The sequence below is a fragment of the Pteropus alecto genome, unplaced genomic scaffold (genome assembly GCF_000325575.1).
Source record: "Pteropus alecto unplaced genomic scaffold, ASM32557v1 scaffold146, whole genome shotgun sequence".
Taxonomy (NCBI): Eukaryota; Metazoa; Chordata; class Mammalia; order Chiroptera; family Pteropodidae; genus Pteropus; species Pteropus alecto.
The window spans coordinates 5798448-5826371 of NW_006442107.1; the positions used below are offsets into that span (position 1 = coordinate 5798448).

The 27924-nt window shown below is 48.5% G+C and overlaps 1 protein-coding gene and 1 long non-coding RNA gene across 7 annotated transcripts in view; one reads left to right on the top strand and one right to left on the bottom strand.

Annotated features, from left to right (window-relative positions):
- Positions 1–7538: 7538 nt before the first annotated feature.
- LOC112469263 lies at positions 7539–12709 on the bottom strand. The gene is made up of 3 exons (XR_003042592.1): positions 11144–12709; positions 9931–10788; positions 7539–8309 (listed from the first exon to the last, which is right to left on the bottom strand). It is a non-coding gene; the product is annotated as an uncharacterized LOC112469263 (long non-coding RNA).
- A 781-nt stretch (positions 12710–13490) lies between these two features.
- The window catches only part of ST8SIA5 (ST8 alpha-N-acetyl-neuraminide alpha-2,8-sialyltransferase 5), a 42912-nt gene continuing 28478 nt past the window's right edge, over positions 13491–27924 (top strand). The window contains exons 1-2 of one of the 6 annotated variants that reach the window (XM_006919928.3): positions 13496–14343; positions 24736–24843. In XM_006919928.3, coding sequence (XP_006919990.1) covers positions 14213–14343; positions 24736–24843 — 239 coding nt within the window. In that variant the 5' untranslated portion in view covers positions 13496–14212. Of the gene's footprint in view, positions 14344–18755; positions 18996–24735; positions 24844–27924 lie in introns of those variants that run through there. The other 5 variants (XM_025038643.1, XM_025038644.1, XM_006919929.3 and 2 more) reach the window with 5 other exon arrangements.

Below are 27924 nucleotides of genomic sequence, written 5' to 3' on the forward strand. Positions count from 1 at the left end.
CAGAGGAAGGAAAGGGGGATCTGCAGACAGATGAGAGGGAGGGCGGAGGCAAGACCTTCTGCCAGGAACAAGGGTGGGAAGAGTGTTTCAGGAAAGTGATGGAATACTTGGAGTAAGCGCCATGAGGCATGCAAAAGAGAGAATGGCCTGTCCAGGAGTGAGGGGGTTCAGTGGGCGGAAGCCACGAGCCTGCAGGGGTGCCTCCCAGCATGCTTCTGTTAATTTCTTCAGGGATGGAGACAGCCTGGAAGTAGAAGCGGATGGCAAAGTCATCACTGGCCATGGGTTGGCCAGCGGGTACAGCAGTAGGACCACCCTCCCCGCTTCTCCAGTTGGGACAGGACAGGAAGTAAGCAGTGAAGGTGCAACTATGTGACTGGATTCTGGCTGATGAGATGTAAGAAAAGGTTTTGGATGAGAAGGCTGCAGAATGGGTGGATAGACTGCTGGGGCTCTCTCTTATGCTCTTCCCTCATCATCCTTCCTCCATCATGCTGTCTGGAATGTAGACACCATGGCTGGAGCGCAGACAGCCATCTTGGACTGTGAGACTATGTGCTAAGGATGAACAGCAAGGGAAGAGGAGCATGGGTCCTCGATGCACTTAGAGCCACCATTCCACCTCTGGGCGAACTCCAGACTTGTTTTATGCGAGACATAAACTGTAATGATTTTAAGGACTGTTATTTTGGGTTTTCTATTATATGTCAGTGACCCTAATCCTAACAGATACAGATCAAGTATGCGGAAGTCATGGGTAATTATAAGAATGTCAGTAAAATGATTGACCGAAGCGTCTTAACAAAGTAGGAAAGGACAGGGAGCCAAGATGTAGACAGTACATTGGAGAATGAGGGCTCCAGCCCTTGGGGCACTAACAGAGCAGAGCAGGCTGGCAGGGGCAGAAGGTTTTTAAGAATGGAAAACCGGAAGTTGTGGTTAGTAAGTAGAATTTCTGATTTTATGGTTTCGGAGTTTTCTCGGCAAGATGTGGCCATAGTAAGTGCTAACATTTCCTAAATGCTTCCTATGCAGCCGGCTCCCTTTTAATTGGCGTGCCGAATCTCACTCCTCACCATAACTCTGGAAGGTAGTTTCTTTTGTCAGCCTGTTTCATACATAAAGAAACTGAGGCTCAGAGAGGTCAAGAAACTTATCCACTAACTGGCTGGGGTGGCATTAGAACTCAGACAACATGACTACAGAGCCCAAGCTCTTAGCTGCGCCCACTCTTTTGCCTTCCACCATATGGGGGACCACCGTCGGGGTCTACCAGGAGAATCACACAAGCACAGAGAGGTGATGGCTTGTGAGGCGGCTGGTGGCTGCATCTTCTGGATGGACATTCAAACCCCCAGCATGGCTGCAGCAGGCGGGGTGGAGGGGAAGGCAGTGAGCCACAGTACTAGACAATGAGTTTACAGACCAGGGCGAGCAGAGGGCGGACAGTCATGACGGGAGCCTTGAAAGAGTATTATGAAGGAGCTGAGATCTGGCCACCCGGGAGCGCACCAACCCTGGCCCTGGCCTTGGGGTCTGAGCCTTGGAAGACAACACAGAGTCCAGGGAACCAGCACCCCATAGTGTGCGTTAGATTCCAGCTGAAGCAGAAGGGCGGGCTCTAGAACCAGATGGCCCGGGTTCCTCAGACAAGTTACCTAACCTTTTGTGCCTCCGTGTTCTCACGTGTATGGGCACAGTAATCGTTCCCACCTTGTAAGACTGTGAAGATGAAATGAATGAGCACTCTGCCCAGTGCCTTAGCAGCCTAGCACACTGTGAGCACTCAGCACTGCTGAGGTTGCCGTTTCAGAGCTTCGTGGAGAAGGTAAAGTGTTGGGACAGAGCAGAGCAAGATGAGGAGAGGCTTCTGGAATGGACGAGGACGAACCACAGAGCTTGGCCAAGCTCCTGTCAGCGAAGGCTCCTACCCCCGTCCTCTGGGCATCGCCGTGGACATGTCCCTAGACCTCTTCTCCTCGGGATACTGGCTCGTCATTCTGTTTCTAACATAAGGAAAGAACCCTTTTTAACTAAAGGTCTGAACATCTCGGGAAGGGGGAAGTGTTTTCGACTCTGAGCGCCGAGAACTGCCCCGGCTTTGCCGGCACAGCTAGGATGGGGCCTGGCTCTGTTTCACTGTCCTCCTCATCCTGCAGGTGCCCTATTCCCCAGCTCCAGGCCCTGCTCCTGCCCTGGCCGCAGATGCTGCCTTGGCTGTGACTGCTTCACATTCTGTCTGGCCCTGGAGGGTCCCACCCCCTCTCTGCATGGCCAGCTCTTTGCCCCTCTGAGTCTGCAGTTGTTATTAGGCACCACTGAAACCCAATCCTGTTGAGGGAGTTGTTTTTATTAGCAAGTGTATTAAAGTTGGCATCCGTGTGTCTGTTTAGGAAGCCTTCTGGTGGGGCGAGGTGAGTATTAGTGAGGATGACAGAGCCAGGCAGCCCTGGGCCAGAAAAGCATCTGGATGGCCATGGGACTGGAGTCAGGTCTGAATCCCCTCCCTGGTCTCAGCACCTCTGGGTCAGGAGGGCGCAGCTCCAGGTCATGCACTGGCCCAGCCTCAGAGCCCAGGTCTTCACTCTGCCACTGACAGACTGTGATGCTGGACAAGTCATTTCACCTTAGTGGGCAAATGTATTTTTAAAGTTCAGTCTGTGAAATGGAAAGACCGGCTTTTAAAAGGCCCAAGCAAAAGAACTGACATGAAAATGCAGTGACTGTCATATAGGTCACCACGTATGGAATGCCCAGCCTCCTGCAGGTACTGTGGGAAGGACAAGAACCTTCAGAGCTGACTCTCAGGACAGTGCTTGGGTGGGCGTTGGAGACGCTGCACAAAGCTAGCGAGTGGAAAGGCTGAGATCTAGGTCTTGGTAAGAAGAACTGCAAAGGTCATGCTATTTCTTCTGTGCCAGCAGCAAAACAGCCTCAAAAAGGACCCCACCCTGGGGTGTGTGGGAGGCCTGGGAAGTGAGGTGAGCAGAAGAGAAGACGGGATTAGGGCAGAGTTAGGAAGCAAAGTGGAGAAAGGAAAGGATTCCACACGGGCACATTAGAGTGGGAGGCGCATGAGGTGTGTTTGGGGACCTAGGCCTCCCTCCCTCCCTCTCTCTCTCCCTCCCTCCTTCCTTCCTCTCCTCTTTTTCTTCTTCTCCCTCTCCCTTCCTCTCTCCTTTCCTCCCTCCTTCCTTCCTTCCTTCCTTCTTTTTTTAGTGATAGTTACATGGGTGTCTTCACTTTGTAATAATTTGTGGAACTGTACACCATGATTTGTGCACTTTTCTGTACATATGTTATGCTTTTTTTTAAAAGGTTAAAAAGAAAATAGAACTTTGCAGCATATATTTCTTGAGTCCAAATTTATTTTTAAAGTTCATACTCATACTATTACTTATGCAGCTCTCATCCGCATCTATTCAAATGACATTAAAAGTTACGTTTAAGAAACTGAAGATATCCAGGTAAAATTCCCAAGAGTCTGGATTAATGTACAGATTCCAGAAGTGAAATTCTGGGAATTGCTGACTCTTCCTTTGGCTGACTAGCTCCTGGCATGGAAGCCACCATTGGTCATAGGCCCTCCTTCCTCCTCCTGCCCAGCTAGAAGACTATTTTCATCTGCCTCTCTTGAATCTAGGTTGACTACATGACTCAGGTTAGCCAATGAGATATGAGCAAAGTTTTAGGTGAGACTTTGGGGAATGTCCTTAAAAGGAGAAAGATCCATTTTTCTTTATCTCTTCCTCCACCTTAGATGTGATGGCTGGAGCTCTAGTGTCTACCTTGGTACGTACATGAGGACAAGAGCTTCATCCTTGGGAAATTAGAGCTAGAAGGAGCCCAGATCTTCAAAGACTCTTTCAAATGGATCTAATCCTCTAGCCTTGGATTGCTTCCATTTGAATGTTTGTTATATAGCAGAGAAACAAAATGTGTATCTTTATTAAATCTTGTCATTTTGGGGATTTCTGTCCCTCAGAGTTGAACCTAATTCTAATTCATACTTCTCCCATGAAAGAAACAATGGCCTTCCTTGTCCTCCTTATGCCTTATGATTAACCAAGGATCTGATGGAAACCCACCCTTTGACAAATTGGAAAGCCAAGAGCTCACTCACCACCCTAAAAAAATGCCATTAACCACTTCCTGGCATTAGACCCTACATGAAAGCTAAATGGACAACCCAAGTGGTATGATTTTGGAGGATCCAGGAAGTCTCCCAACTCTTTCACATATATGGTGCCTGAAATTCCATCTTTATGTATTAATGCATAGATTATACAGCTATGATAATTCCTCCTCGAATACAAATGATTCTAGGGAGGAGTACTATATTACTTCACCTTAGTGTGAAGTCATTTACCTTAGAAGTAGACACTGAGTTAGGACATTTCAAAGACGAATGGGAAGTAGGGGCAACATTTAGCCCAGTGTTTTTCAAACTAGGCTCTGGCAAACCCTCACATTCTAAGATGGTGTCTCCGGGCTGCCACTGAGCAACTCTTTTGCTTTGAAGCCAAGGTTTCAATGCTGGGAAAACTTTTAAAAACCACAGCTCTCTTTTTATTTTATAGGCTAGAAGTCCAAGGTTGCCAATAGGGTTCATCAAGCTAACTGAATTCAGATGGCCAGGTAGTGGCAGAGTCAGACCTAGAATTTAGGTTTCTGGCTCTCAGGACTGTGCTCGTTCCACTATTCCATGCTTCCTTCAGTAAGCTTCAGACTAACATTTGACTTTCAGACAGTTAACCTTTGGACTTCCTGAAGGTTAGCTTCAGACGACTGTTATGGGGATGAGCTAGTGAGAGTAAATGCAGGTAAGTTTGGTTGGGAGGAGGGCGAAGCGGGCAGATCCTGGTCTGGGTTTCACTGGGGATGCTGGAGCATCATCCTGGCACTTGGAGTAGTCAAGTGCTATAGAGGATGGAGGGAAGCCACAAAGGACACCTGACCACCATCACAAATTTGTGAGACTCACCGAAATCACTCCATCTCAGGCCCTAGTAAATAAATGCTGTTTACCTTAGACTTGTACAGCTTTATAGTTTACAAAATGCTCTCACATCTTTACATTTAATCTTCACAAACTTGTACTTTGAGTGATAGAGGTTATATTTTTCAGTTCACACGTGAGGACACCAGAGGGTTAAAGAAAGTCTTTCCTGAGCTCACAGAGCTGTGACCTAAAGCATGTCTCCTCCAGATCTCCGGTCCTGAGATCTTTCCTGCCACCCTACAGCACCTCCTACACTCTAGGACACTGTCAGCCACTTTCTCCAGCCTGTCACAGCCTTTGCAGCCAAACACTAAGGAATTCAGACAACAAGGATAATCTGTTTCCACAGTTGTAAGTTGGCTGACCTGTGCCTGGCTGCCTAAGGAGCTTGGTGATTATAGTCATAGGTACTAGCAACAGTAAACTAGTAGTGTCTGCATGCATGAGTGTGTGTGCGTGTGTGTGCGTTTTGGGGGGATGGGCAGGAGACAGGGCCACGGGTGATGCTGTACGTGGTTCTAAAATGTTTCTTGGATGTCGAAAGGGCACATCTCCCCAGTCCCTTCTCTGCCATGAACACTACTTGATCACGGCAACCATGTTCCATTAGAAAGAGGAAAGGGGAAACATTAAGTGGGAAAAGTGCTCTTGATGATGGTGGATATGGAGGTTGACTCTCCAGTATCCCTTTCCTCTCCATCTGTGTAGCAGCAATGTGGTTTCCGGAATTTACCCCCGTTCCTGAGGAGGGTTCTCAGTAGACTAAGCTGATTACGGCAGTGGTGCAGGGACCCAGGCGTGAGGCGCGCGGTGCCTGGCATCCCTCTGTGGTTATCGCTGACCCCGGGTTAGAGAAGAGTGTCTCTCTCCCCTCGCCTCCTCCTCTCCCCTCCTCCCCAGTCCCAGTTACTGTCTGCACCCATCATATGACCACTCTTAGGAAGAAGCCTATACTTTAATTTAGGACCTTCAGAATAGGAGACGGACACACTGCCCACTACATCAAAAGGGCTGCTAGAAGCCTATACTTTATTCTTTCTTTTTTGAGTACATACATTCTTATTTTTTTTTTAAATTTTTCAATAACAGTTGACATTCAAGTCTATTTTATATTAGTTGCAGGTGTACAGCGTAGTGGTTAGACATTTCTATAATTTACAAAGTGATCCCCCTGATCAGTCTAGTACCCACCTGGCACTAAACATAGTTATTACAATATTATTGACTATATTCCCTAAGCTGTACTTTACATCCCCGTGACTATTTTGTAACTACCAATTTGCACTTCGTAATCCCTTTACCTTTTTTCACTCAGCCTCCCAACTCCCCTCCCATCTGGCAATCATCAGTTTGTTCTCTGTATCGATAAGTCTGTTTCTGTTTTGTGTTTTTGTTTATTTTGTTCTTTAGATTCCACATATAAGTGAGATCATATGGCATTCATCTTTCTCTATCTGACTTATTTCACTTAGCCTAATACCCTCTAGGTCCATCTATGTCGTCGCACATGGTAAGATTTCATTCTTTCTTATGGCTGAGTAATATTCCATTGTATTTATGTACCACTTCTTCTTTGTCTAATCATCTACTGATTTAAAGTATAGTATCCTATACTTTAGATCAGCGGCCCCCAACTTTTTTGGCACCAGGAACTGGTGCTCCTATGAGAATCTAATGCCTGATGACTTGAGGTGGAGCTGAGGTGGTGATGCTAGCTCTGGGGAGCGGCTGCAAATACAGATGAAGCTTTGCTGGCTCTCCCACTACTCACCTCCTGCTGCGTGGCCCAGTTCCTAACTGCCCTGGACTGGTACCTGTCCATGGCATGGGAGTTGGGGACCCCTGCTTTAGGTGGCAGAGCAGAGGATGACAAAATCCTGGGGTCTAAAAATACTGATTAGCCAATCATGGAGCCCACATCACCTTTTTCTAATACATGGGATAATAAATTTCTCTATGATTCCTGTTACTTTAGTCAAAAGATCTTAATTGATACACTGACCTTCAGGACATAAGAATTCTGAACACAAGGAACACAACCCACATCCATGCTAAGTAGTCCCTAGTGACCAGAGGCATGCGTTTATGAGATCACTGGGCAAAGTTAGAGGGCACTCTATGCATAGAAATGTTATCCTATAATCTCCAGGCTGTACCTCATGGATAAATGAATCTGTGCTAACACATTGATGTTGGATGAAGACTAACATGTTGTCATTTATCCGGCTTTTGTGGACACAGTGCCTGAACACAGAGGAATGGCTTATACAGTGACTCTTTAGGTTAGTAGGGTAGGACTTTGTGCACTGGCCTCTGCATGTCACATGGTGTGGATCAAGAACAACTACAGCCTATTGGTTGACTCTGCTCACACCCATTCATTTCTGTATTATTTGTACTTTTACACTGCAATAGAAGATTTGTATGCAACAGAAACTGTATGGCCCACAAAGCCTACAGAATTTGCTATCTGGCCCTTTCAGAAAAAGGTTGCGGATCTTTGGGGTACAGCACTGTCTCCTTGGCCGATAAGTAATGACAATCTGGGCAAACCTACAACATAGCCAAGCCAGGCTGTCATATTGGTGACTACACTTGCAGCCAATGATCTGTTTCCGGTGTGTTTTCCAGCAGAATACACCGATCCTGTTGTTTTTTGCATGCAAGTATTGATATTACTGGCTGACCGGAAATTTCCTTTAGAAAGAATTCTGTTTCCACTAATTCCTGTTCTAACGTCAGATATGTGTTCCTCCAGAAAACCACTCCCCATGAGAGTGCATTGAAAATGTCTGAGGATGTAGTTAAGTGATGGTTACCTGTAAGTTTCCTTCCAGGGCTCTGAGTGCACTTCTCATGGGACGTCACCTGTATTACAGGCACTGATGATACTTCCAGTTAAATTTCTCTCCGTCAGGAACACTAGGATTTAAATGAGAGCTACCAGAGCCTTTCCCAAGATCAGGGTTTTAAAAGGAAGGGGGAAGAGAGTGTTTTTGCACCAGGGACCTATGGAGTAGAGGAAATCCCCAGAAAGTAGCCAAAAGAGTGTGTCACAGACGAGCTCTGAGATCGTGCCAGTGCTCAATGGACCAGCCCCGGGTGACCACACTTAACCGATTTCTATGAACGTCAAATGAATTGAAGGACAAAGCACTTAACACAGCGTTAGCTTTCATACGGGTGGCGATCCTCTGCCCCTTCTTGCCTGCTCCCCTGGAAGGAGGCAAAGAATTCATTCTCAAGTTGGTACAATAATGAGCCATCAATGGGGTGTGTGATGGGGGCTGCGGCAGTAGGGAGGGTCCTGTCAGGGAAAAGAAAGATAAGCTGTCACATCCATGCCTTTTTAGGCATTTCTCCCTCCAACTGTTCTCCACCAGCCCACAGATTGATTTATCTAAAATGCAGATCTGATCATATCATTCCCCTATTTAAAATCTTGCAGTGGTTCCATGAATAAAATCCCAACTCCCTGTGCTTTGGCTCCTACCCACCCATCCTGCCTCCTGTCTCCAGCCACACTGAGCTGACTGTGCCGCATCGCCCACTGACAGCCTTTGCCCACATTGCTCCCTCTGCCCAGCACACCTCATCTCACTCCTTTACCTGGCTGATTGTCGTTACCTGCCACAGTTCAGGTCAAACCTGCCTCCTCTGGACATCTTCCTTGCCATTCCACCCACACCCACCTCCCCACCCCTGCCACCCCCAATTTGGGTTAGAGGTATACCTGTCCTACTAGAGGGTATTGTCTGTCTGCCTTCTTCACTGCACTGCAACCTCCTTTAAGGGCACAGACTGTGAATTGCTGATTCTCATTTCCTCGGCATGTCACTTGATACCCTAGCACATAGTTGACACTCCCGCCACGTCTACCAAATGCCTGGAGCTCTCATTGAGAAGCGCAGGTGGTGGTGAAATGATGCATGCTTTGCTGTGGCCATGGCATCAGCACTGGGCATCCCCACTGGTGTCTTAGACGTGGTCATAGTGGGACACTCATCCCCTTCTTCTTTTCAGGTAACCAAGGAACACTAAACATTTTGAGCAGATATATTTATAAGGCATTCTTTTGAAATTCTAGCATTATGCAGACCACCAACGGAACATGTCAAGGGGCCTGCACTGGACTGGAAGTGAAAACATACTCCCAGCTAAATTCAACAGTGCTCCTCCTCAAAGGGCAGAACCTGAGCCCTGTGTTTCTACCTTAGGGCTCAACCTTCAAGGTGAGCAAAGATTCCAGGTCCATTTTGGCCACTGTGCCATATAAATGTGTTCTGCATGACCTTATTATAAACAGTGTTGCTGTTTCTGGCTACCCGCAGTGGAAATGGATCTTTCTGCACTGCGACACATTGGATGCGTACACCATTATATAATAATAATAATAATAATAATAATAATAATAATAATAAAAAAACAATGTCTCTCCCTTTCGAAACAAACTGGATAAATTACGGCAGATTCAGTGTAGACACACCTGGGGGGCAAAGCTAAGACAGAGGAGGATGTTTCTCAGGCTGCAGACATGAAGCCCAAAGGCAAGTTCATATCCATGTTCAAGATTATTTAATAAGTTATTTAGAATACAACTTGTACTTCATGAGGGAACTGGACAGAGGGGTTTAAATTATAATTCTATAATAACAACTTATTGGAGACAAGACTGATGAAGTAGAGTCCAGTCTCTGCAGCTGACCGTGCCATGGTAAACCCTGGCTGCCTGGATTACGAGGTTATCAATGGGCGTTCCCACTGATTGCAAGGCTCCCCACCCCCACCCGACCGCATCACACACAAAGTGTCCCCAAACCAGGAATCGGCCTCTTGAAACCTGCCTTATTAACACAAATATAAAGAAGCGCAAGAACAGCATGTACTTATCACAAACTCCTTGAACACACAGGCGGAATGTCACTTACATAATCTGGCAGGTTGCAGTTGTGCTATCTGATACGAAACGCGGCTTTCTTGGGAACCTCTAAGGTCTCTGTTAAAAAGGCATCTTTCCATTTTATATTGGAGACGACGATGCTCACAGCATGAGCAATGCCCATCAGTTATCGGTAATTTAGTAGATGGTGCCAGTGTTGACATTTGTTCTTGGCTTAATTGTGTGCGAGTGTGTGTTTGAAACAATGACGCAGCTGTCCCCATTCCTGGCAATTAGGATGTAAAAATGGTGCTCGCTGACTCTGGCATCATGATCAGTTATCCATGTGTTTACTCTTTTGTTTGCAAGGCTTTCTGAGTGTTTGCTGCAATTCTGCACTCGGAATACACATTCGGCTTAAAATGGAACCCGGATCCATATTAATAGCAACAGCAGGGACTGCAGACCTCCATGTTTCAAGATCTTCTGTGTCTGACTCCAGCACAGATGCTCGTGTTTGTGTGTGTATAAAAGATGCTTCTTTGACTTGCTGCGAAGACAGTCAGATTTAAAATACTATCAAGATTAGAAGCGCAGTGTCAGCAGAGGTGCCCTGGACAGCGCTGATCATCTGCCTAGTAGCAAGTAATCCGGGTCCTTCCCACACAGAAACTGCCACGAAGTTCTAACTGCAGCTAATGTCAGCATCGGTCTGCGTCGCTAATTCGTGCAGGTGACCTGGCCATCGAGGAGAGTCAGTACCAGGGTTTAAAGCTGTTGTTTTCCCTTGACTCTTTTGGCTCTTGGGCGTGTGGGCTTTTTGCTATTAGATTAGCCAGTTACTGTTAGTGTCAGCGAGGGTGGAGACCAGTTCCTTATTAGGTCATGGCAAGTCTGCATAAAATACCTATGAAAAAAAATAATTTTGGGGGAAACTGGCAGTAGTCATTAAAACTGAACATGGGTACACTCTGTGGCCCAGCAATTTCACACCTAATTACTGATACCCAATATATACCAGATATGCATGCCTGTATTCACCAAAGGACATGAAAGGTTCATAGCAGCAACTACCCAGGTCACCATCAACAGTTGAATGGGTAAATAAGTTACATGCAACGGCAGCATACTCTATAGCAGAAAGATTAAACAAACTCCAACTGTATCTATAAACTATCTAAACTATAACACACAAGCATTAGTTTTCTATCACTATGAAACAAATTACCACAAATTTAGGGCTGAAAACAACACGCACTTACAGGCTCGCAGTTGTGTAGGTCTTAAATCTGGGCATGGTGTAGCTGGGTTCTCAGCTGAGGGCCTCACAGGCTGAAGTTAAGGGGTAGATGGCTGGTGATCAGGATCCTCTTCCAAGTGCATTCAGGTTGTTGGCAGAATTCAGGATCTTTTGTGTGATTCGGTTTGGCTGTCATTTCCTTGCTGGTTGTCAGCCAGGGCCTAATCTCAGTTCCTAGAGGCTGTCTGCATTTCTTGCCATGGGGACCCCTCTGTCTTCGAAGCCAACAATGAAGAACTTCCCTCATGTCAGTCTCTCTCATACTTCAAATCTCTTCCCAGTCCCTTTTAAGGACTCATGTGATCAGGTCCATTGAGAATAATCTCCCTATCTTAAAGCCAACTGATTTGGGCCTTAATTACATCTGCAAAATCCCTTTGCAGCAGCACCTGGATTAATGTTTGATTGAATAACTGGGAAAAGATGTGTGTACAAAAGACGATGATGGAACCTCTGGGGTCATCTTAGAACTCTGCCTGCCATGCTCAACAACGTGGATGAATCTCACAGTCAACGGTGAGGAAAGAAGTTAGACACAAAAGAATATATAATGTATGATTCCGTTTGTATAAAATACAAGAACAGGAAGCACTGGTCTTTGGTGTTAGAATTCAAATAGTGGTCACTCTTGAGAATGTAGGAGCTGGAAAGGCACAGAATGGGTTTCTGGGGGCTGATAATGTTTTTGTTTCTTGATCTGCGCGTTGGTTACATGGGCGTGTTCAGCTTGGGAAAACTCAATAAGCTATACATTTTTAAAGAATAATTTGGATTTATTACTTTAAAATAGATTTTTTTAAAAAAAGGAAGTATGTACCCAAAGACAACTATTAGAGTGGGTACCTGGTGTGGAGAAAAAGCAGGAAAAGAAAAGCAACAAGGGCACTTTGCCTGGAGTGACGATGATGGTACCTCACCAACTCTGCAGGTGAGGGCCCATGTGGCGACACGCTGGAACTCTGTCAACCTGGACCACGTAATTTGTGTGGCCCAGCGCAAAGTGAAATACAGGGCCTCCTTGTTCAAAAATTATGAACTGGAAGACAGTGAGAGTGGAACATAAGCCGAGGGTGGGGGTGGGGAGTAGGCACTGGTCACACTCCCACAAAAGCCAGCCCTACCTATATGCGTGAGAGAAAGAGCCACAAGACTCCAAAGACTTCTCCAAAGACTTCTCCTTAGGTGAGTTACTTTGGGCAAGTAGAGCTTTGATCCTTTCCACTGTAAAATGGGTTAGCCAGAGGCTAGGAGGTGCTAATTCATTAATGTATGCAAGAGCAAGTACTTTTTGATATGTAAGATACCAAAGAAATATCAGGTTTATTATAATAATGGACCATCTAAATATTTCTGTGTTATTTAATTGGTTAAAAAGCCTATCTGTGACCTCGGGAGTAATATTTATTTGACACATAAACTCTTTATACGAGGTACAGGTTCTATTTCCACCAATAACTTGTGAGTTCACACGAATTCCAAGTTATTGGTGGAACCCTAATCATGAGATTTCAATGTGCATTTTTTTGGTCTTTCCAGTTCAAAGAGGAACCTATTAAATGTCAAGGCCAGGGTATTGGATTCTGGGCACTTTCCCGTCAATTTTTTTTTTTTCTTTTGGCTATGCGAGTTGCCTCCAAGTTCTGACTCTAGAACCTCCCCCAGTGGCTGGAGGGCCCTGGGCAAGGGCATCCTAGAATCATCCAGCGAGGGTTCAGTAGTGAATGCCACGGGCACGTGACTCCCCAGGCTCCAGGAGACTGCGGTGTCAGGATAACAGAGCTGTCGCTTGGTGTGGCTTGGTGTGCGGGGCGGGGTGCGGAGAGGTGGGGGGAAGGGGAGCGCGTTCAGGTGTCAGGATTTCTGAAGGGGCACGAGTTCGACATTGCACTTCTGTATTTATTTTCCGTGGTGTGCACTCTTGAAGCACAAACCTTTCTAGACTTAGTGACTTACTAAACCTTTCGGGGACTGTGGTACCCGAAGTCAGCCAGCTGCCTGACCTAAGATTTACAAGTGGTTCCAAGGATGAGACAAGGTCCCAGTGTCTCGGTGACAACAAGGTCTTTGACATACAGCCGGGAGCCGCAGCTGGGGAGGGAGTGGAGGCCTATGGCAAGGGCCGAGAGCCCCTGAATTTCCTCCCCGCAAGAGTCGGGCGCCGGGGGCCATCAGCATGCAGGAGCCGCGCTCGCGCCGTCCTTGAAGGGCTGCCCGACTGACCTTGCCCAGCATTCATTCTCCGGAGAAATCTCTGGGAGAGCGCGCGGACGCTGCCACCGCGGTGACTCAGTGCCCTGCGCACCACATGCAAATGTTCCCTTCCAGCAAGCACTGCTCCGCCGCAGCGGCTTCCCTTTCCTGCCCCCTTTTAAAATTCTACGATTCAAACTCGGCGTTCTGCGCTCCACCCTCCCCCTCTCCACCACCCGCCTGTCATTAGCCAGACTGTCCCGGTGTTTCGTCTCCCACCTCCCAGATGCAGAACTGAAGGCCAACCTTCGCGCTCCCGCGCGGCGGGCCGGGGGGATCGGACGTGGTCCGCTGGGCCAAGGGCACTGCGCTGGGCAACCGCGATCCCGAGCGCCACCGGAGGGGGCGGTGCGCGGCGCTCTTGGGCGCACCGGCGGAAGACGGCCCGGGCCCTGCTCCCCATTGGCCGCCACCTCGGCGGGAGGGGCTGCCCCGGGTTTGGGGCACCTGGCCGTTGCCCCTCCGCAGGGAAATCGGCGGATGCCGGGCGCCGGCGCCCGGAGGTAAAGCCATCGGGAGGAAAGACCCGGAGCCGCAGCCGAGCTCCCTGCCGCCAGCCCTGCCCTGCGCTTCGCCCCGGCGCAGGCGACGCTCGGATGCCCCCCTGCGCCGGCCGCGCCATCGGAAACTTTGCCCCGAGAAGTCCCGGTCCGTCTGATCACGCCAAGAGGCACCTGGTAGATCGTGCGCCCCCCGGGGCCCCGGAGCCCCGCGCGTGATTGCGGGGACCCCCCGGCGCCCGGCGCCCGCCGCGCCCCGCCGCGCACGAGCGGCCGCCAGGATGCGCTACGCGGATCCCTCGGCGAACCGGGATTTGTTGGGGAACCGAACTTTGCTTTTCATCTTCATCTGCGCCTTCGCTTTGGTGACCTTGCTGCAACAGATCTTGTATGGCAGGAACTACATCAAGAGGTGAGAAAGTGCGAGTGCGGGCAGGGGTGCGCGGAGCGCGCGAGCGAGCCCCAGGTGGCCCCCGCAGCGTCCCCACTGCCCGGGCGTCCTGGGTTCAGTGGCCGTGGGGTCTGCACTTAGCCACGAGCACCGCAGCGTTAGGTTTGGGTTTCAGCGGCGCTCCAAAGCGCATCTCCCCTCCCAGCAAGAAGAGAGCCTGCCCAGCACAGGCTGGAGGGGCCGACGACTTTGTTCTGCTGTGAAAAATGAGGGACAGGTTAGAATTCCCAGTGGCCAAGCTGACAGTAAATCCACTTGAATGCCCCAAGTGAGAGAAGGGGTTATATCGGTGTCCCCCAAACCTAGAGCGCCGTGGCCATTCGTCAACCAAATGGCCATGGAGCTCTAGATTTGATTAGATTACTTCGCCAGTCCTGAGCTTTTGTGGGGGTCCTTGGGAGTAAAAGCATATGTTTTTCCCCCCCGGAGCCTCAGATTAAGTGGGGGTGACAGTGGGCCAGGACGATGTGACAGGGATAATGAACTTATAAATCAGTAAACTCTGGATCTGTGCAACTCACAACCTGATGCCTTCTAAAGGTTCTTTCTTACCCTTACATAGAAGGCCAGAGCTACAGCAGAAGTTAAGTCTCCCCTGGTGGGGCTCTGTTCCCACTCACCCCACCCCATCCACTGGCCAGCTCCATTAAGAGAAAGAGCAATAGGAGGTGTCACTTGGAAACTCAGGCCCGGGCTCAGTCCCTGTGTGTGCGGAAGATACCCTGAATACCAGCGTTGTTTTCTGCCCTCTCAGCTGGCTGAGGGGGAAAGCGTTGGTTACTCTGCCTGGATTCAGGCCTGGGCAGAGCGCTGTCTAGGATAGATACGCCATATCCCAGCCTCTTTTGGAAAGAACCCCCTTCTCCTTTCTGCTGTAGGTTTTTTCTTTGCTGCCAGTGTCTCCCTACTCTCTCTGCCTTTCCCTCCAGGCTGAGAAAGACCAAAATGCCTCTCTAGCTGTATAAACATACCGTCTCTTCTCTAAACTTCCAAATAATAAAAACAGTAGTTCTCTTTTCATCTTTTGAGTTCCGCATTGGTCATTTGTGCCCCCCAGTCTGGGCGGCACGTGGGGGTGGGAGAGTGAGGGTTGCTGCTGAGTCTGGCACCATAGTAGGAAAACCAGTTAGGCCATTTCCCCCTCCATGTCCCAGAGCCAGGAGTATGACGCCCCTTGTCCAGGACATTTGCTTCCACACAGCCTCTGCTCCCGACCATCCCAAAGAGTGTTCTTCGCTGGTCAAAGGCAGCTGATGAGCTCTGCTTGGTGCTGGTGGCTTTAAAGGACAGTTTCAGTCTCCTGGCTTGTTGGAGCCCGTTGGACCTGCCTCTTTTGGTTACTGCTGCCATTCTCTCCTCCTCCCCGGACCCCAGGTGTCCTTATGCAAAGACAGCTGCGTCCCAAACGGCCTGCTGCAGCCCTGCTGGCCTCTGCCTGCTGTACTTGTTCCTCAGCACAGTGGCTCTGGGGTTCTGCCCTCTGCTGGCACCTACCGAGAGCTGCAGGGGCTGCCGGGACCCCCGCTGTCTTGTGGACAGTGAGAGAATATCAGTGCCCATGGTAAATGCCTTGCTCTGGCAAGCCCTCCCTGGTCCTAGGTGGATATGCCCATGGTAAATGCCAGCTTGACTACTAACGGCTTGCTCTGGCAAGCCCTCCCTGGTCCTAGGTGGATGGGCTAGCTGCCTGGAGTTCGGCAGCAAGAATTCCAGTTGCTTCTCATCCTTCCTCACACGGAGACCTTGGGCCCCTAAGTCTCAGATGCCACCCCGAAGGCCTCACCCCAGGGACTTGGTCAATCCAGTCAAGCCAGCAAAACTTGTACATGCCCCATCCTGGAAGGGTGCAGTGTAGTCTGTAAAGAAGACAATGCGGTCCTGGTATTCAGGGGGCTCGAAGTCTGTTTGGGGGAAACAAAACGGCCGCAAATGAGATAGTTACAAAGTAAGCGTTAAAATGTCTGAGGTGGGAGGCACCGCTGGGCTGAAGCATTAGGGAAGACTTCCCGGAGGAGGTGGAACCTGAGTGGGCTCTTGAAGGAAGGATAAAATTTGGCTAGGTGGAGGGGAAGTGCACATCCAGAACTGAAAAAGGCAGCAGCAAAGATGCACAGATGTGGCATCACCTCTCCTCACCTCTCCCATGTCTGACCCTACCCTCACCAGGGCACTTGCCCGACGATTGGTTATTTCTTCATGGAGGCCACCCGAACCCTGAACCAGGTTCCTTTTCCAACTTCTTAGGTTAGACCCTCATTTCTTTAATTTCCAGTCTTTGTTATTTTCTGATGTAAACATTTAAGGTTATAAAATTTCCTCTAAATACTTCTCTATTTATACCCTTTAAGATTTGGGATGATGATAATGACGACGATGATGATAACAACTCAGAATTGTATTGTATTTACTGTGCTCCAGGTCCTAGTCCAAGTGCTTTGTATATTACCATACTAAATTCTAACAAGAAGTAATAGGTACTACTACTGTTCTCCTTTTACAGATGAGGAAACTGAGGCATAGCGAGGTTAAATAATTTGTTCAAGGTCATACAGCTAGTAACTACCAGAAGCATTTTCATTATTTTGAATTGCAAATATTTTCTAATTTCTATCATAATTTATTTTTTCACTCGTAAATTTAGAAATATTTTAAAATTTCCAAATACTTTCTTTCTTTAGTTATTTTTTTACATTTTTAACTCAACTGCACTGTGGTAGTAGAATATGGAATTTATGGTGCCGATTCCTTGAAATTTGTAGAGATTTACTTTGTAGTCTAGTATGTGGTTGATTTTTCTAAGTATTATGGGTGTGCTTGAAAAAAGTGTGATTCTCTCATTATTAAGTGCACTATTCTAACACATCTGTTCAATCAAATCATTTTGTATTTTTCAATCTTCTGTACCCTTATTGATTTTTTTTTCCTGTTCTGCTCGATCATTCAATTTCTAAAAGATGTTTGATGAAATCTTCCTCCATGATAGTGAACTTATCAATTTCTCCTTATCAACTTTTACCTTATGTGTATTGAAGTGATGTTATAAGATGCATATTAGTTTAGACATGTCTTCTTCCTAGTGAGCTAAATCTTTTATTATGGTGTAGTGACTTTCATTATTTCTAGTATACTTTGAGCCTTAAAGTCTATTTTGTCTAATATAATATAGCTAGGCAGCTTCTGTTTGGTTAGTATTTGCTCGTTATAATAATATAATAGCTATTACTAGGGAGGCATGAATTATAGGGATTGGCAGATGCCCTAGGGCAGCTGCTGGCTTTAAAACTCATTTACTACTTCTTTCTTTGCCAGATTATTCATCCAATTAAGAGGGCATTTTATACATATTTTAATGACTATTTTAGTGGTGTGTGTGTGTGTGTGTGTGTGTGTGTGTGTGTGTGTGTGTGTGTGTGATGTTGCAGAGTAGGTTCCCTGGAAAGCAGATTCTGAGCCAGAGATTGGAGTATAGCATGTTTATTAAGATGTGTTCTTGGGATCAACACCTGAAGAAGGGGGAAAAAGTAAGACTGAGCAGAGGGAGAAACTGAGGTGCAGTGCAGTCCTAGAGAAGGCCTTAGCCAGCCTCATGGGGAACCCTGGAGAGTTGTCTCAGAGGTGAGGAGGCCAGGCCTTTACATGTCTACGTTGAATTTTCAGTCATGTGGGCTGCTTCTGGAAGAGGGCGTAATATTGGCCAAGTTGACTTTCCTCATACGAGGCAATTCCTAGAGAACACTGAGAGCTGGGGGCTGCCAGCTCACAGGCACCCCCAGAAGTGAGGAAGAAAACCTTTGTATTTGAAGGAGCACATACCGCAGAGAATTTCAGTCTGCCATTTTCCCAGAAAGGGAAGTCTTTGAAGGCCTCCATCTCCTACTCCCTCCCCAAACGGAAGTCTCACCTCCTAAGTAAGGTCAGTCTGTGCCTGAAGCCCCAGTCTTAAGGAGAGCATGGCTCCTGTCAGTCAGGGGTCTTTCACATACGTCACGTGTGTTCCGACGCTGTGCCTTTACCCACTGTGTCCCCATTGCTGTGCCTCCCCACCTGTCTCTCTGCCAGTGCAAATCCTGCTTCTCCTTCCGTTTTCAGCCCACAGTGTTCTCCCCCTGCTCTGAATTCATAGCGCCTGTGCTGTTTGTCTCCCATCCAAGTACTAACCAGGCCCGACCCTGCTTAGCATCCGAGATCAGACGAGATTAGACAACCTGTGCTGTTTGTACTCAGCACACTCTGCCCAGTGCTGTCCTGTTGCTTTGTGTGTGATGGCACAGCAGACAGGCGCTGAGGCTAGGCCTATTTTGTTCTGCCTTATATAGAGAGGACTTTCCAATATGCTGTATTCCCCCCAGCCTTCCTCTCTCCTGTACCTCCAGGGTGCAGATCTGGGCTGCCTGCATGTGGCTGGTGCAGGCTTGAGACTTGAGGATAAGAAACTGGGTCAAGGAAAAGTACAGCCTGACTTTGTGCTGTATCCGAATTGTATGTTCGAAGTATTCTCCTCGCCGAATGAACTCTGCCCCCACCCAAGGTCAAAGCCTTCTGATCAAGTGCCCTGAGAAACAGGCACAGACCCAGGAGATGCGGACCATGGGATCGGAGGATCTATGCAGGGGGTAAGTCTGGGGGCAGGGTGCCTAGTGGGGACAGGGTGGAGCCACGGGGTGTCCTAGAGAGGAGCTGAGCTGACTGGTGCCTGGGGTTTGTTCTATGCTGGCTACAGTTTTGCTGCTCAGAGCAAGTTTTTACTGCAGGGCTGGGACTGGGGTGAGGCAAGCAAGGCACCCAGAGGACAAAATTTAAGAAGGCTCCCTCTCAGGTGTTGACCCCGCTCTTGCTGGAGCCTGCGCGTTGGGCCGCCCTTGCTTGCCTCACTCTGGTCCTGGCCTTGGTCTGCTGTGTGCCCAGCCCGCACTAGGTGGTGGACATTAGCTTCCTGTCCCTTAGGGACACCGTGCTGCCCTCTCGTGCTGCTCCCTTGCCCATTGCTCTCTCTCTCTAGTTCCCCAAATGTCTCTCAGGGACACCGTGCTGCCCTCTCATGCTGCTCCCTTGCCCATTGCTCTCTCTCTCTAGTTCTTTTCTTTTTGACATTTGTACTTTTTGGACATTTTTTACCTCTTGGTGGATCTAGCTTCTCTTCTTTGAGTTAACCGGGCCCATTCGCTTCTCATCTAATAACCTCTCACCCAATAATTCTCCAATTTAGCTCTTAATCCTATGTGTAGGGGACCCACCCCCCCAACACACACATATGGGTGATGGATTCATTATGCAGTAATATTATTAATGCTTATTAACATTCATTTATGAACCAGGCCCTGACCTAAGCGGATAACCCTCACAATAGTCCTGTTAAACAGGTGCAATCATCTTCATTTAATACTTAGAGAGGGTGAGTGACTTGTTTAAGGTCACACAGCTTTTAAGACCCTTGTAAGAGATGTTTCATACATCTCTGAATTCCCAGACCTAGCACAGCACCTGACACTAGTTGTTGAATGAATGGATGCATACAAATCAACAAACGGTCATTAAACACCCATTCAGCTTTGTGCCAGGGCAGAGGGGATCTTACGAAAGAATTATTAGCTATGAAACATGTCTTTAAGGAACTTCCAGAACACTGAAAGAGACTAACATGAAAAATAGGTAAGACCGTATAAAATTCTTAATTGTGTGGCATAGATTATAAATCTTGTAGGTTTCAGAAAAGACAGCAGTCAGGGTGGTGCATAGCCAGGTGAGACCTAATGTGGCGTGCGGTTTTGGGTCTGAGCACCAGAGGAAAGCTGGAAGGCTGGTGTGTGTTCCTCCTTGAAACTGATGTTGACCAAATATTTAACAAAGGGTAGCTGGAAGGGGCCTGACATTATGTGATGGCCTGGGGTGCCCACTCAGGTGGATCTGGCCCCAGGGGAGGTTGGGCAGGCAGTAAAGGTCTGGAACTCAGGCCAGGGAGCAGGGTTGTTTAGAGATTGGCCTGGCGGGGGTGGGGGCTGGGTGAGGTGGAGATGGAGGGTGGAGTAGGCTTCTCTTCGGTGCAGAGGCTGGGGACATCCAGGTGGTCAGAGCTGTGTTAGGAGCTTGTCTGGTTTCTCTCTCTGGACTCCTCCCAGGGCTGGGTGCCCCGAGTGCACCCCCCTGCCCCTGGCTTGGCAATGCCAGCACCTGAACTCCCCCGGGTCCTGCCCCAGCTGCTTCTTAGTCAGAGGCCTTTGCAGAATCATGGACAGCCTTAAATTTCAGGAGGTTCCAGCTGCTCACTGCACCCTAGGTCCCAGGCCTGGGGTTCTCAAAGAGGCCAGCTCTCTGCCACCCGTGGATCCCCCACCCACTCCAGTGCCTGCCATTTGCTCTACCAGTGTCCTTCTCTCTCCTCTGGGAGTGGAGAGCATGAGGGGCCAGCTTGGGGAATGCCCTCCATTCCTCTCCTCCCTCAGGATGTTCTACCTGCAGCATCTTTTCTGTCGCCCCAAATGAAAGACCCCCACAGGCAAACCTTGGGGAAAGAACCCACTTTCTTTTTCCTCTGAGGTTTTTCTGGGGGGCGTGTTACCTTCTGGCGCTTCACAGATAAAGAATGTGAGTCACTAGTGAGTCAGGAGTGAGGATAGGAAGGGAGAACGTGGGACCTGATTATTATGCCCATTCATCCAGCTGAAAAGGCTTCTCAGCTGGCAGGCATTTCCGCTTTGATCTGAGTGGAAAGGTCCCAGCACCTTCTCTGAGAGGCCTCTCCTGACCACCCACCCAGCTCCTTATGTGGACCTGGGGAGGGAAGAGGACTGTGGGAGGTGGTAGAGGACAACCTGGAAAGGTCTTGCCCTCACGGACTCTGGGGGTGCACCTCACAGACTCCTAGGGTGCCCCAGCTGAGGACTTTGCTCCTCAGAAGATGACAGGGTGCCCAGCTCCCTCTTGGATGGCTTTGAGGGACCATAGAAAGGCAACACTGCTTCTCTGAACTGATGCCACATTTCCTGCCACCTGCCGCTGGCTCACTCAGCCCTGTCTGCACAGACCATCCTGCTAGCCCCAGAATGAGCCATCATACTCATGCCAGGGCTACTGCGGGCACAAGTTCTCTTCTGGAGCATTCTTCCTTAAAATCCACCTGCTCCCTCATCACCCACTTCCTGTCCTGCTTGGATGTCACCTTCTCAGAGAGAAGACCACCCTGTGTGGAACAGCACCCCTCACCCACTCCAAGCTCCTTACCCTTCTTGCCTACTTTTATCTTTTCCACAGCATTTTTCATCATCTAATCCCTTATATATTGTGTCGCTGATGCATTTTTTGTTGATATATCTGTCTCCCTCTAGTAGAAATTAAGTGTCGTTGGGACAGAACCTTTGTTAGTTGTTCATTATTGAATCCCAGTACCCAGCCTGGCATGGCTGTTTGATAAAAATAGAATAATATAATAAAATAAATATTTGATATGTATGTGTATAATAAAAATAGCATGAATGGATAAAAAAGGGGTATCCTCAGTCAGCTGTGTGGTACCCTCCAAGTGATTTGCTGATTAATAAAAGAAGAATGTTTGTACATTTTATTTCACAAGTTTGGTGTGAAAGAAATAGCTCATTGCCTCATTGTCTCTTGATTGAGAGAAAGACTAAACCTCATCCATCAGTTGGTGGAAAATTTAAGTCTATCATTATGGAGGCACCTCCCCTCCACCCCCACCTCCTAGGGTCGTGTGAAGGTCGCGGAGGCTTCTGTGGAGAAGATTGGGTGGGTCTCCCCGGACCAATCCGGCCTCAGCCAGTCAGCTCACTGCTCTCTTGGAGACTTCTAGAGCCCTAGGTCCAGCCTCCTGAGGTGCCCTAAGTGGGGGTCTTTCTGAACCCCTGCTGTCCATTTAGAGGGAGACATGGCGAGGGAACCTCAAACCACCAAAGCAGAGTAGGCTTCCCAGACCTGAGAAATTTTCTGTTCAGCTGTGGTCTCACCTCTTCCTCCACCCACCCCTCCCCAGGCCCGAAGGCCCCCCCTCCTTCCAAGATGGCGTAGCACAATTTCTTTCAGCCCCTACAACACACATGGTCCTAAAGTAAGAGGGAAAAACAGCCAAGCTCCCTTCTCAGGAATGGGGGAGAGGAAATACAAATGAATAATGCAGTCAATTATCCTCCTGGGAAAGTTAGGAGCTGATGTTTTGTGAATGACTTTTTTCTTTCATTATTTTTTTCAAATGGGGCCGACTCAAGGTTATGCTTGTAATAATAGCGCAGTCATTTGCATTCCTATTATATGCCTGGTCGAGTGGGAGGGAAAGGGGTGGTTACAAGCAGGGTTCCTGAATGCGCTCACCTGGGCTCCCTCTGCGGGTGCCTTTTGTGATGGTGAGCATGTCTCTGGTGCACCAGGCAGAAGGCTGAGGGTGACTGACTCAGCCCCCAAGCTGACCTCTAGATGTGCTGTGTGCAGCTGACTCCTGGGACGGGAGCCAGAACTCTGCTGACAAAAGGACTGAACTGAGAGTCAGGACTCCTGGGTTCCAGGCCTCGAGTTGCTACCAGCCGGCTGAGGGGTCGCTTCCCACACTCCGCCTCAGTTTCTTCAGCTGTGACGGATGAGGCCCATTCTGTCTCCCTCTCAGGACCAGGGTCAGGATGGAGCAAGATGATATAAGTAGGGGGCTGCCCGTGGGGGGTCTCCGGGCTGCACGCAGCCTGCAGCATGGAGTAATTGGTCTTCGTGGTGTTTCAGGTTTAAATGAACAGCCGGCATTTAAAATCTGGGAAAGTAAAAGTCTGGATATCCAACATCTCTTGGAAAAATGAACAAAGTGGCATTTTGTTGTAGGCGCCTATCTTCCCATATGGCAGCCGTGGGTTGGAGCTCAGGGCACCCACCCCGGCAGGCAGAACGTACACCTTAGTTCCTGCTGCCTCCGCTCCACTCATTCTCTGTCCAGACCCCAGAGGCCTGACATCGCTCCCCATATTGGGTTTTCATTGGATGTTTTAGACGGGGTCTGGAACAGTCTAAATGGGCCAAGGAGCATGGAGATGATGAGTTGTTCAGGGAAAGTGAGTTGCGTGTGGTAAATATGATGCAGAACAGGGCAAATTCCCCGAGCGGGCCTGCACCCAGAGAGAGCGGTCTGGACTGAGCGCAGGAGAGAATTCAAACGCACGCCGGAATTAGAGTCGAAAGGAAAGTGGATTAGGGAAAGGATACCATTCTGTAGAGTGTGGTCTCCTTTCAGCCTGAGAGAGACTCAGAGAACAGAGAGAGAGAGACAGAGACAGTTAGAGGGACAGAGAAAAAGACGCTGTCAGGGATCCCAAGTGTTAGGGGAATTCAGTTTATATATCACTCTTAGTTGCTATGAATTACTGTTTAAAGACTTCGTTTGCCCATTTTCCTTTGATGGTATGTATGGGTATGCCGTGTGAAAGGATAGAGTATGTAGCATGAAAGACCTGCTGGCCATTCCCAGACTTTGATCCATAGGTTCCCCTTGGTTTTAGCCATAGGGAACGAATGATTTTGTTTTGTGTGGGGCACGACTTAAAGACTCTGTTTTCCTGTTTTCCCTGCACAGTGTGTGTGCTAGCAATCCCAGCAGAAATCAGCCTTTGTTCTGCCGATTTCCTCTTGTGGTGCGGCTGCAGGGCTGATCAGCATTTTGCAGTCTCTGAATATAGCTTGATTTAACTTTTAGTTCTCTTGCCTCCTTCCTACATTAAACAGATTTGCTTCTTACAGACAGTCAAGATTCCACTCTCTGTGGTCTAAGGCAATTACCCACCTGCTTTTCATCTCCCCAAATGTTGTCTCTTGCCGCCTTCTATCTCCGTCTCCCAGCTCATGTCCTTATTTATTCCTTTGCTGTCATTTCAGCCTGGTTTGGGGAGGGATCGGAGATAACCATGTGTGTCGAGTCCATCATCTTAAACTAGGAGGAGTGCCCTTCTGCGTTGGAAAACAAGGTTTCATTAAAAGCTTTGCGGTGTGTCTGGCCTCTGAGGATGGCACAGTGCTGGCGAGTGAGAGCTCTTCTGGAATAAGTTGCTAGAGGCGGGAACTGAGGGACATACCACATGGGAGGTAGGAGGACGCTGTGACCTTCATCCAGCTAAACCTCAGTTTCCCCATGTACAGTGTGTAACCTCAGCTCTGCTGGTAAAGGCGAAATGAGGGGATGGGTGTCAACGAGCAGAGAACGCTGCAAAGCTTTATTGTCGTCCTCCTCATGGTTGGACATCACCCTTGTCCCCACTAAGTTTGTGATCAAGGCCATGCGTCACTCAGAACAATGACAGAATGTGGCTCTCTGGTAGACAGTCTTAACCCAGCACATGAGCATGAGTACCGACTGCCTCGTTCTCTTGCCAGAGGCCTCCAGTTCGGTTGGCAGAGTGGCGACCAGCTGGCCAATTGGACGGGGCTCTTTAATGTCACCGACGATCCAGCAGTGCAGAGCGGCAGTGACTCCAGCTCCAGGTACAGACCCCCGTGAATAACCAGGGAGGGGGAAGCCCATCCTCGTCCTCGGATGATCTTATGAGCTCTGCCCCATGGCCCACCTGCCAGAGCTGCCTCAGGGAAGAAGCTGGCTAGGCATAGGGACTCAAACCTCACTGCATTTTGAGATCCTGACTTGGCTCCTTTGACATGAGGGATAGAGACTAGGACCAGCCACCACAAAGTAGGGACTCACTGGCCCCTCTCTGTTCGGGGGATGGCTGGGGAATAGCCTGGGTCTCAAGCCTCCATTTGAGGTGGGGGTGTATGGTGTTTCCCTACTGCAAAGATTTTGGATACCAGCCTGCAAGTGTGTGCGGATGTGTGTGGGGGTGGCATCAGGGTGGTGTCTGTGGTGGGCTCCCTGCTCCTCTGAAATCCAACTATGCAAGCAGGCCTTCTTCTGCCCGCTGGTGAGGCTGACCTTGGCTGGGGAAGAAGCATTTCCGCCAGGACGGTACTGAGATTCAATATTCATACAATCACGTGGTCATTTTTTATTGATCTATTGTAGTGTTTTCAGCTAAAATCAGTGATTAAGGGAGCTCTGTATATTCAGGAGTAGGGATTCAGTAACTATTTGTTGAATGAATGAAAATGGACTGTTCTCAGGTAGGATGCATTCATTGCAAGGAGGGCATTGTGGGGAATTTTTTGGACAAGGAAGGATGTTCTCTCTGCTTGGAGAGAGTGACCAGAACCTGCCCACCTAAGGGTTTCCTGGGGCTGATTAAGTGTCGGGTGTCTAAATTTTGCATTTCTAAGTATGGGCTAACTCTCAGAACTGTTTCCCTGGGAAAGAGGCCTAAGTTTGCATAGCTGTTAATTTTAACACCAAAACATTAAATTGGCCCCGTAGAAGAGAAGTCGTTTGTTTTTCAGGGACCCCCAATATGTATGATTTCGTTCAATGCTTTAGAAAAGATATGGTTCCAAAGTCAAAAATCAGTTGGAGAGGTGTCCACAGACGGGCCTTAGGGCGTAGGGGTGGCTGCAGGCAGTGGACTGGGATCAGGGTCTTATTCTGGCTTTTTAGGAGCTCAGTTCTTTCCACAAATGTGTGCTGGGAGCACTGGCCAGCTGCTGGGCCCCTGGGATGTCGCCCAGGGAGAGTGAGGGGTCCAGAGTTGTCCATGGAATTTCCAATGCCAGCCCTCTGCTGTGTGACCCACCCACCTGGACGGGGTAGGGGGGGTCGGGTTGGAGGTGGATGGTCTAGATCAGTCAGCAAGTGTCTGCCTCCCTGGGAAGGACTCTGTGAAGAGATCAAGAGGTTTGGGCTAGAAAATGCTATTTGACTAAGTCAGATGCATTCATTGCAAGGAGGGCATTGTGGGGAACTTTTTGGACAAGGAAGGATGTTGGGAGGCCAGTTCTGGGCACGTCCCTGAGCAGTGGATTGACTAAGTCAGATGGGACAGGCCCCTGGGAGGCCAGTTCTGGGCACGTCCCTGAGCAGTGGCTGAGACCACCGCAAGAGTTCTAACTTCTTTGACCGCCAGCAGCTTTTCTCCTTCCTCCCTCTTTCCACGATTTTGTCTCTAATTTCTCGGCTTGTTTCACCCACCTCTTCTCTCCTCTTCCTTTCCTCTTGCCACCCTTTCTTGATACACTTTTCTTTCTCCATCCCTATGTCCTTCCTCTCTCCTCCGCTTCCTTTCTTTCCTTCTCTCTGTCTCATCTCCCTCCCCTTTATTTTCTCCTCGGACCAGCCTCCTCTTACCCGCCAGCCAGGGTCCCTCAGGGTCAGGGACGCCACTGGCAGTACTGGTTTGGTTTTGGAATTAAGGCTCCCTTTACTTAACAGTCGTCCTCACCAGCTGACTTGATTTCCCTCGGAGAGCCACCGTTTAACCAGGCACCTCCTTAGAAATGCGATGACTATACAGCCCGAGTTTTTCTGGGACAGTTCCAATTTCAGATCCCGATTTTTGGTTGACCCCAACAGTACCCACAAAAATTGAGAAATGGCAATATGTGGGAGATAACAGTTAATGTAATTAGAACTGACCCATATGCCTGCAATTTTTTACCTTGGCGTAGGAGCAGCTTCTACCCTCTGCAAAATGGGCAGGACAGCTTCTGGCAGCAGATTTGCAGGGCCCGGGGGAGGATGCCATGGAGGATGCTCTGTAGGGTGAAGGATATCATCCCGATGCACACTTTCTGTGCCTGGAGTATGTGATGAGCATGCCGGCATTACTCACCGATTGAATAATTCAGCGTGTGCCACATTTTGCTATGTATAGTTGGGTGGTATGTGAAGTATGATACAACCTGCTATCATTCATTATTAACGGAGTTGGAAGGGAAGTCAGGAGGTACCATCTATATAACCAGAGGATAAAGAGGGACAAAAAAGCAAATGACTCATAAATCGTATACTCGACCAGGAGCTATAAGAAGAAGGAGGAGGTCCAAATGATCCATCTGGAAAATTCCAAAGAGGATCCCAAAGAAAATCCAGGCCAGATAGTGCTCGCGCAGGCTGTGGTCAGGACTTCTCATTGGACATGAGCTGGGCGAAGTCTGGGCCAAATTGGAAAGTGCGTGAGTTGTAAAAAATAATTGACATAGAATTTTGAGTCTAGGTCTAAAAGTGTTGTCCAATAAGCGTCCTTAGGGGAACTGTTTTAATAAGCGGGTCGGAATAATTTTTAATCAGCAAATACTTCTATTTAAGTGGGTCCTTTGAAGAAGCAGGAAGGTCTTTGAAGACAGTTCAAATTATGTGTTTATGTTTCTGTCTCCCCACTGGACAGCAATTGTGCTTCTCTATCTTTGAATTCTCAGCACCCCAGTATAGTACCTGCCATGCAATAGGTGCTACTTGAATAAAAGAGGAACTAAGCAGCGACACAGTAAAGGCTGTTGGTAAGAAAGCAAACATCGGTGTTAGTGTCCCTGAATTCTCCCTTAGGGATTTATTCCTTTGGATTAAACCTTGTCTTCTCCAGGCACTGTCTTTGAAAATTAATCCCCAGAAAGGGGGATTAACAAACCTTGGAATCACAAACCTATTCTCCGTTTGGAATGATCAGAGAATTTTCTCTTGAGAAG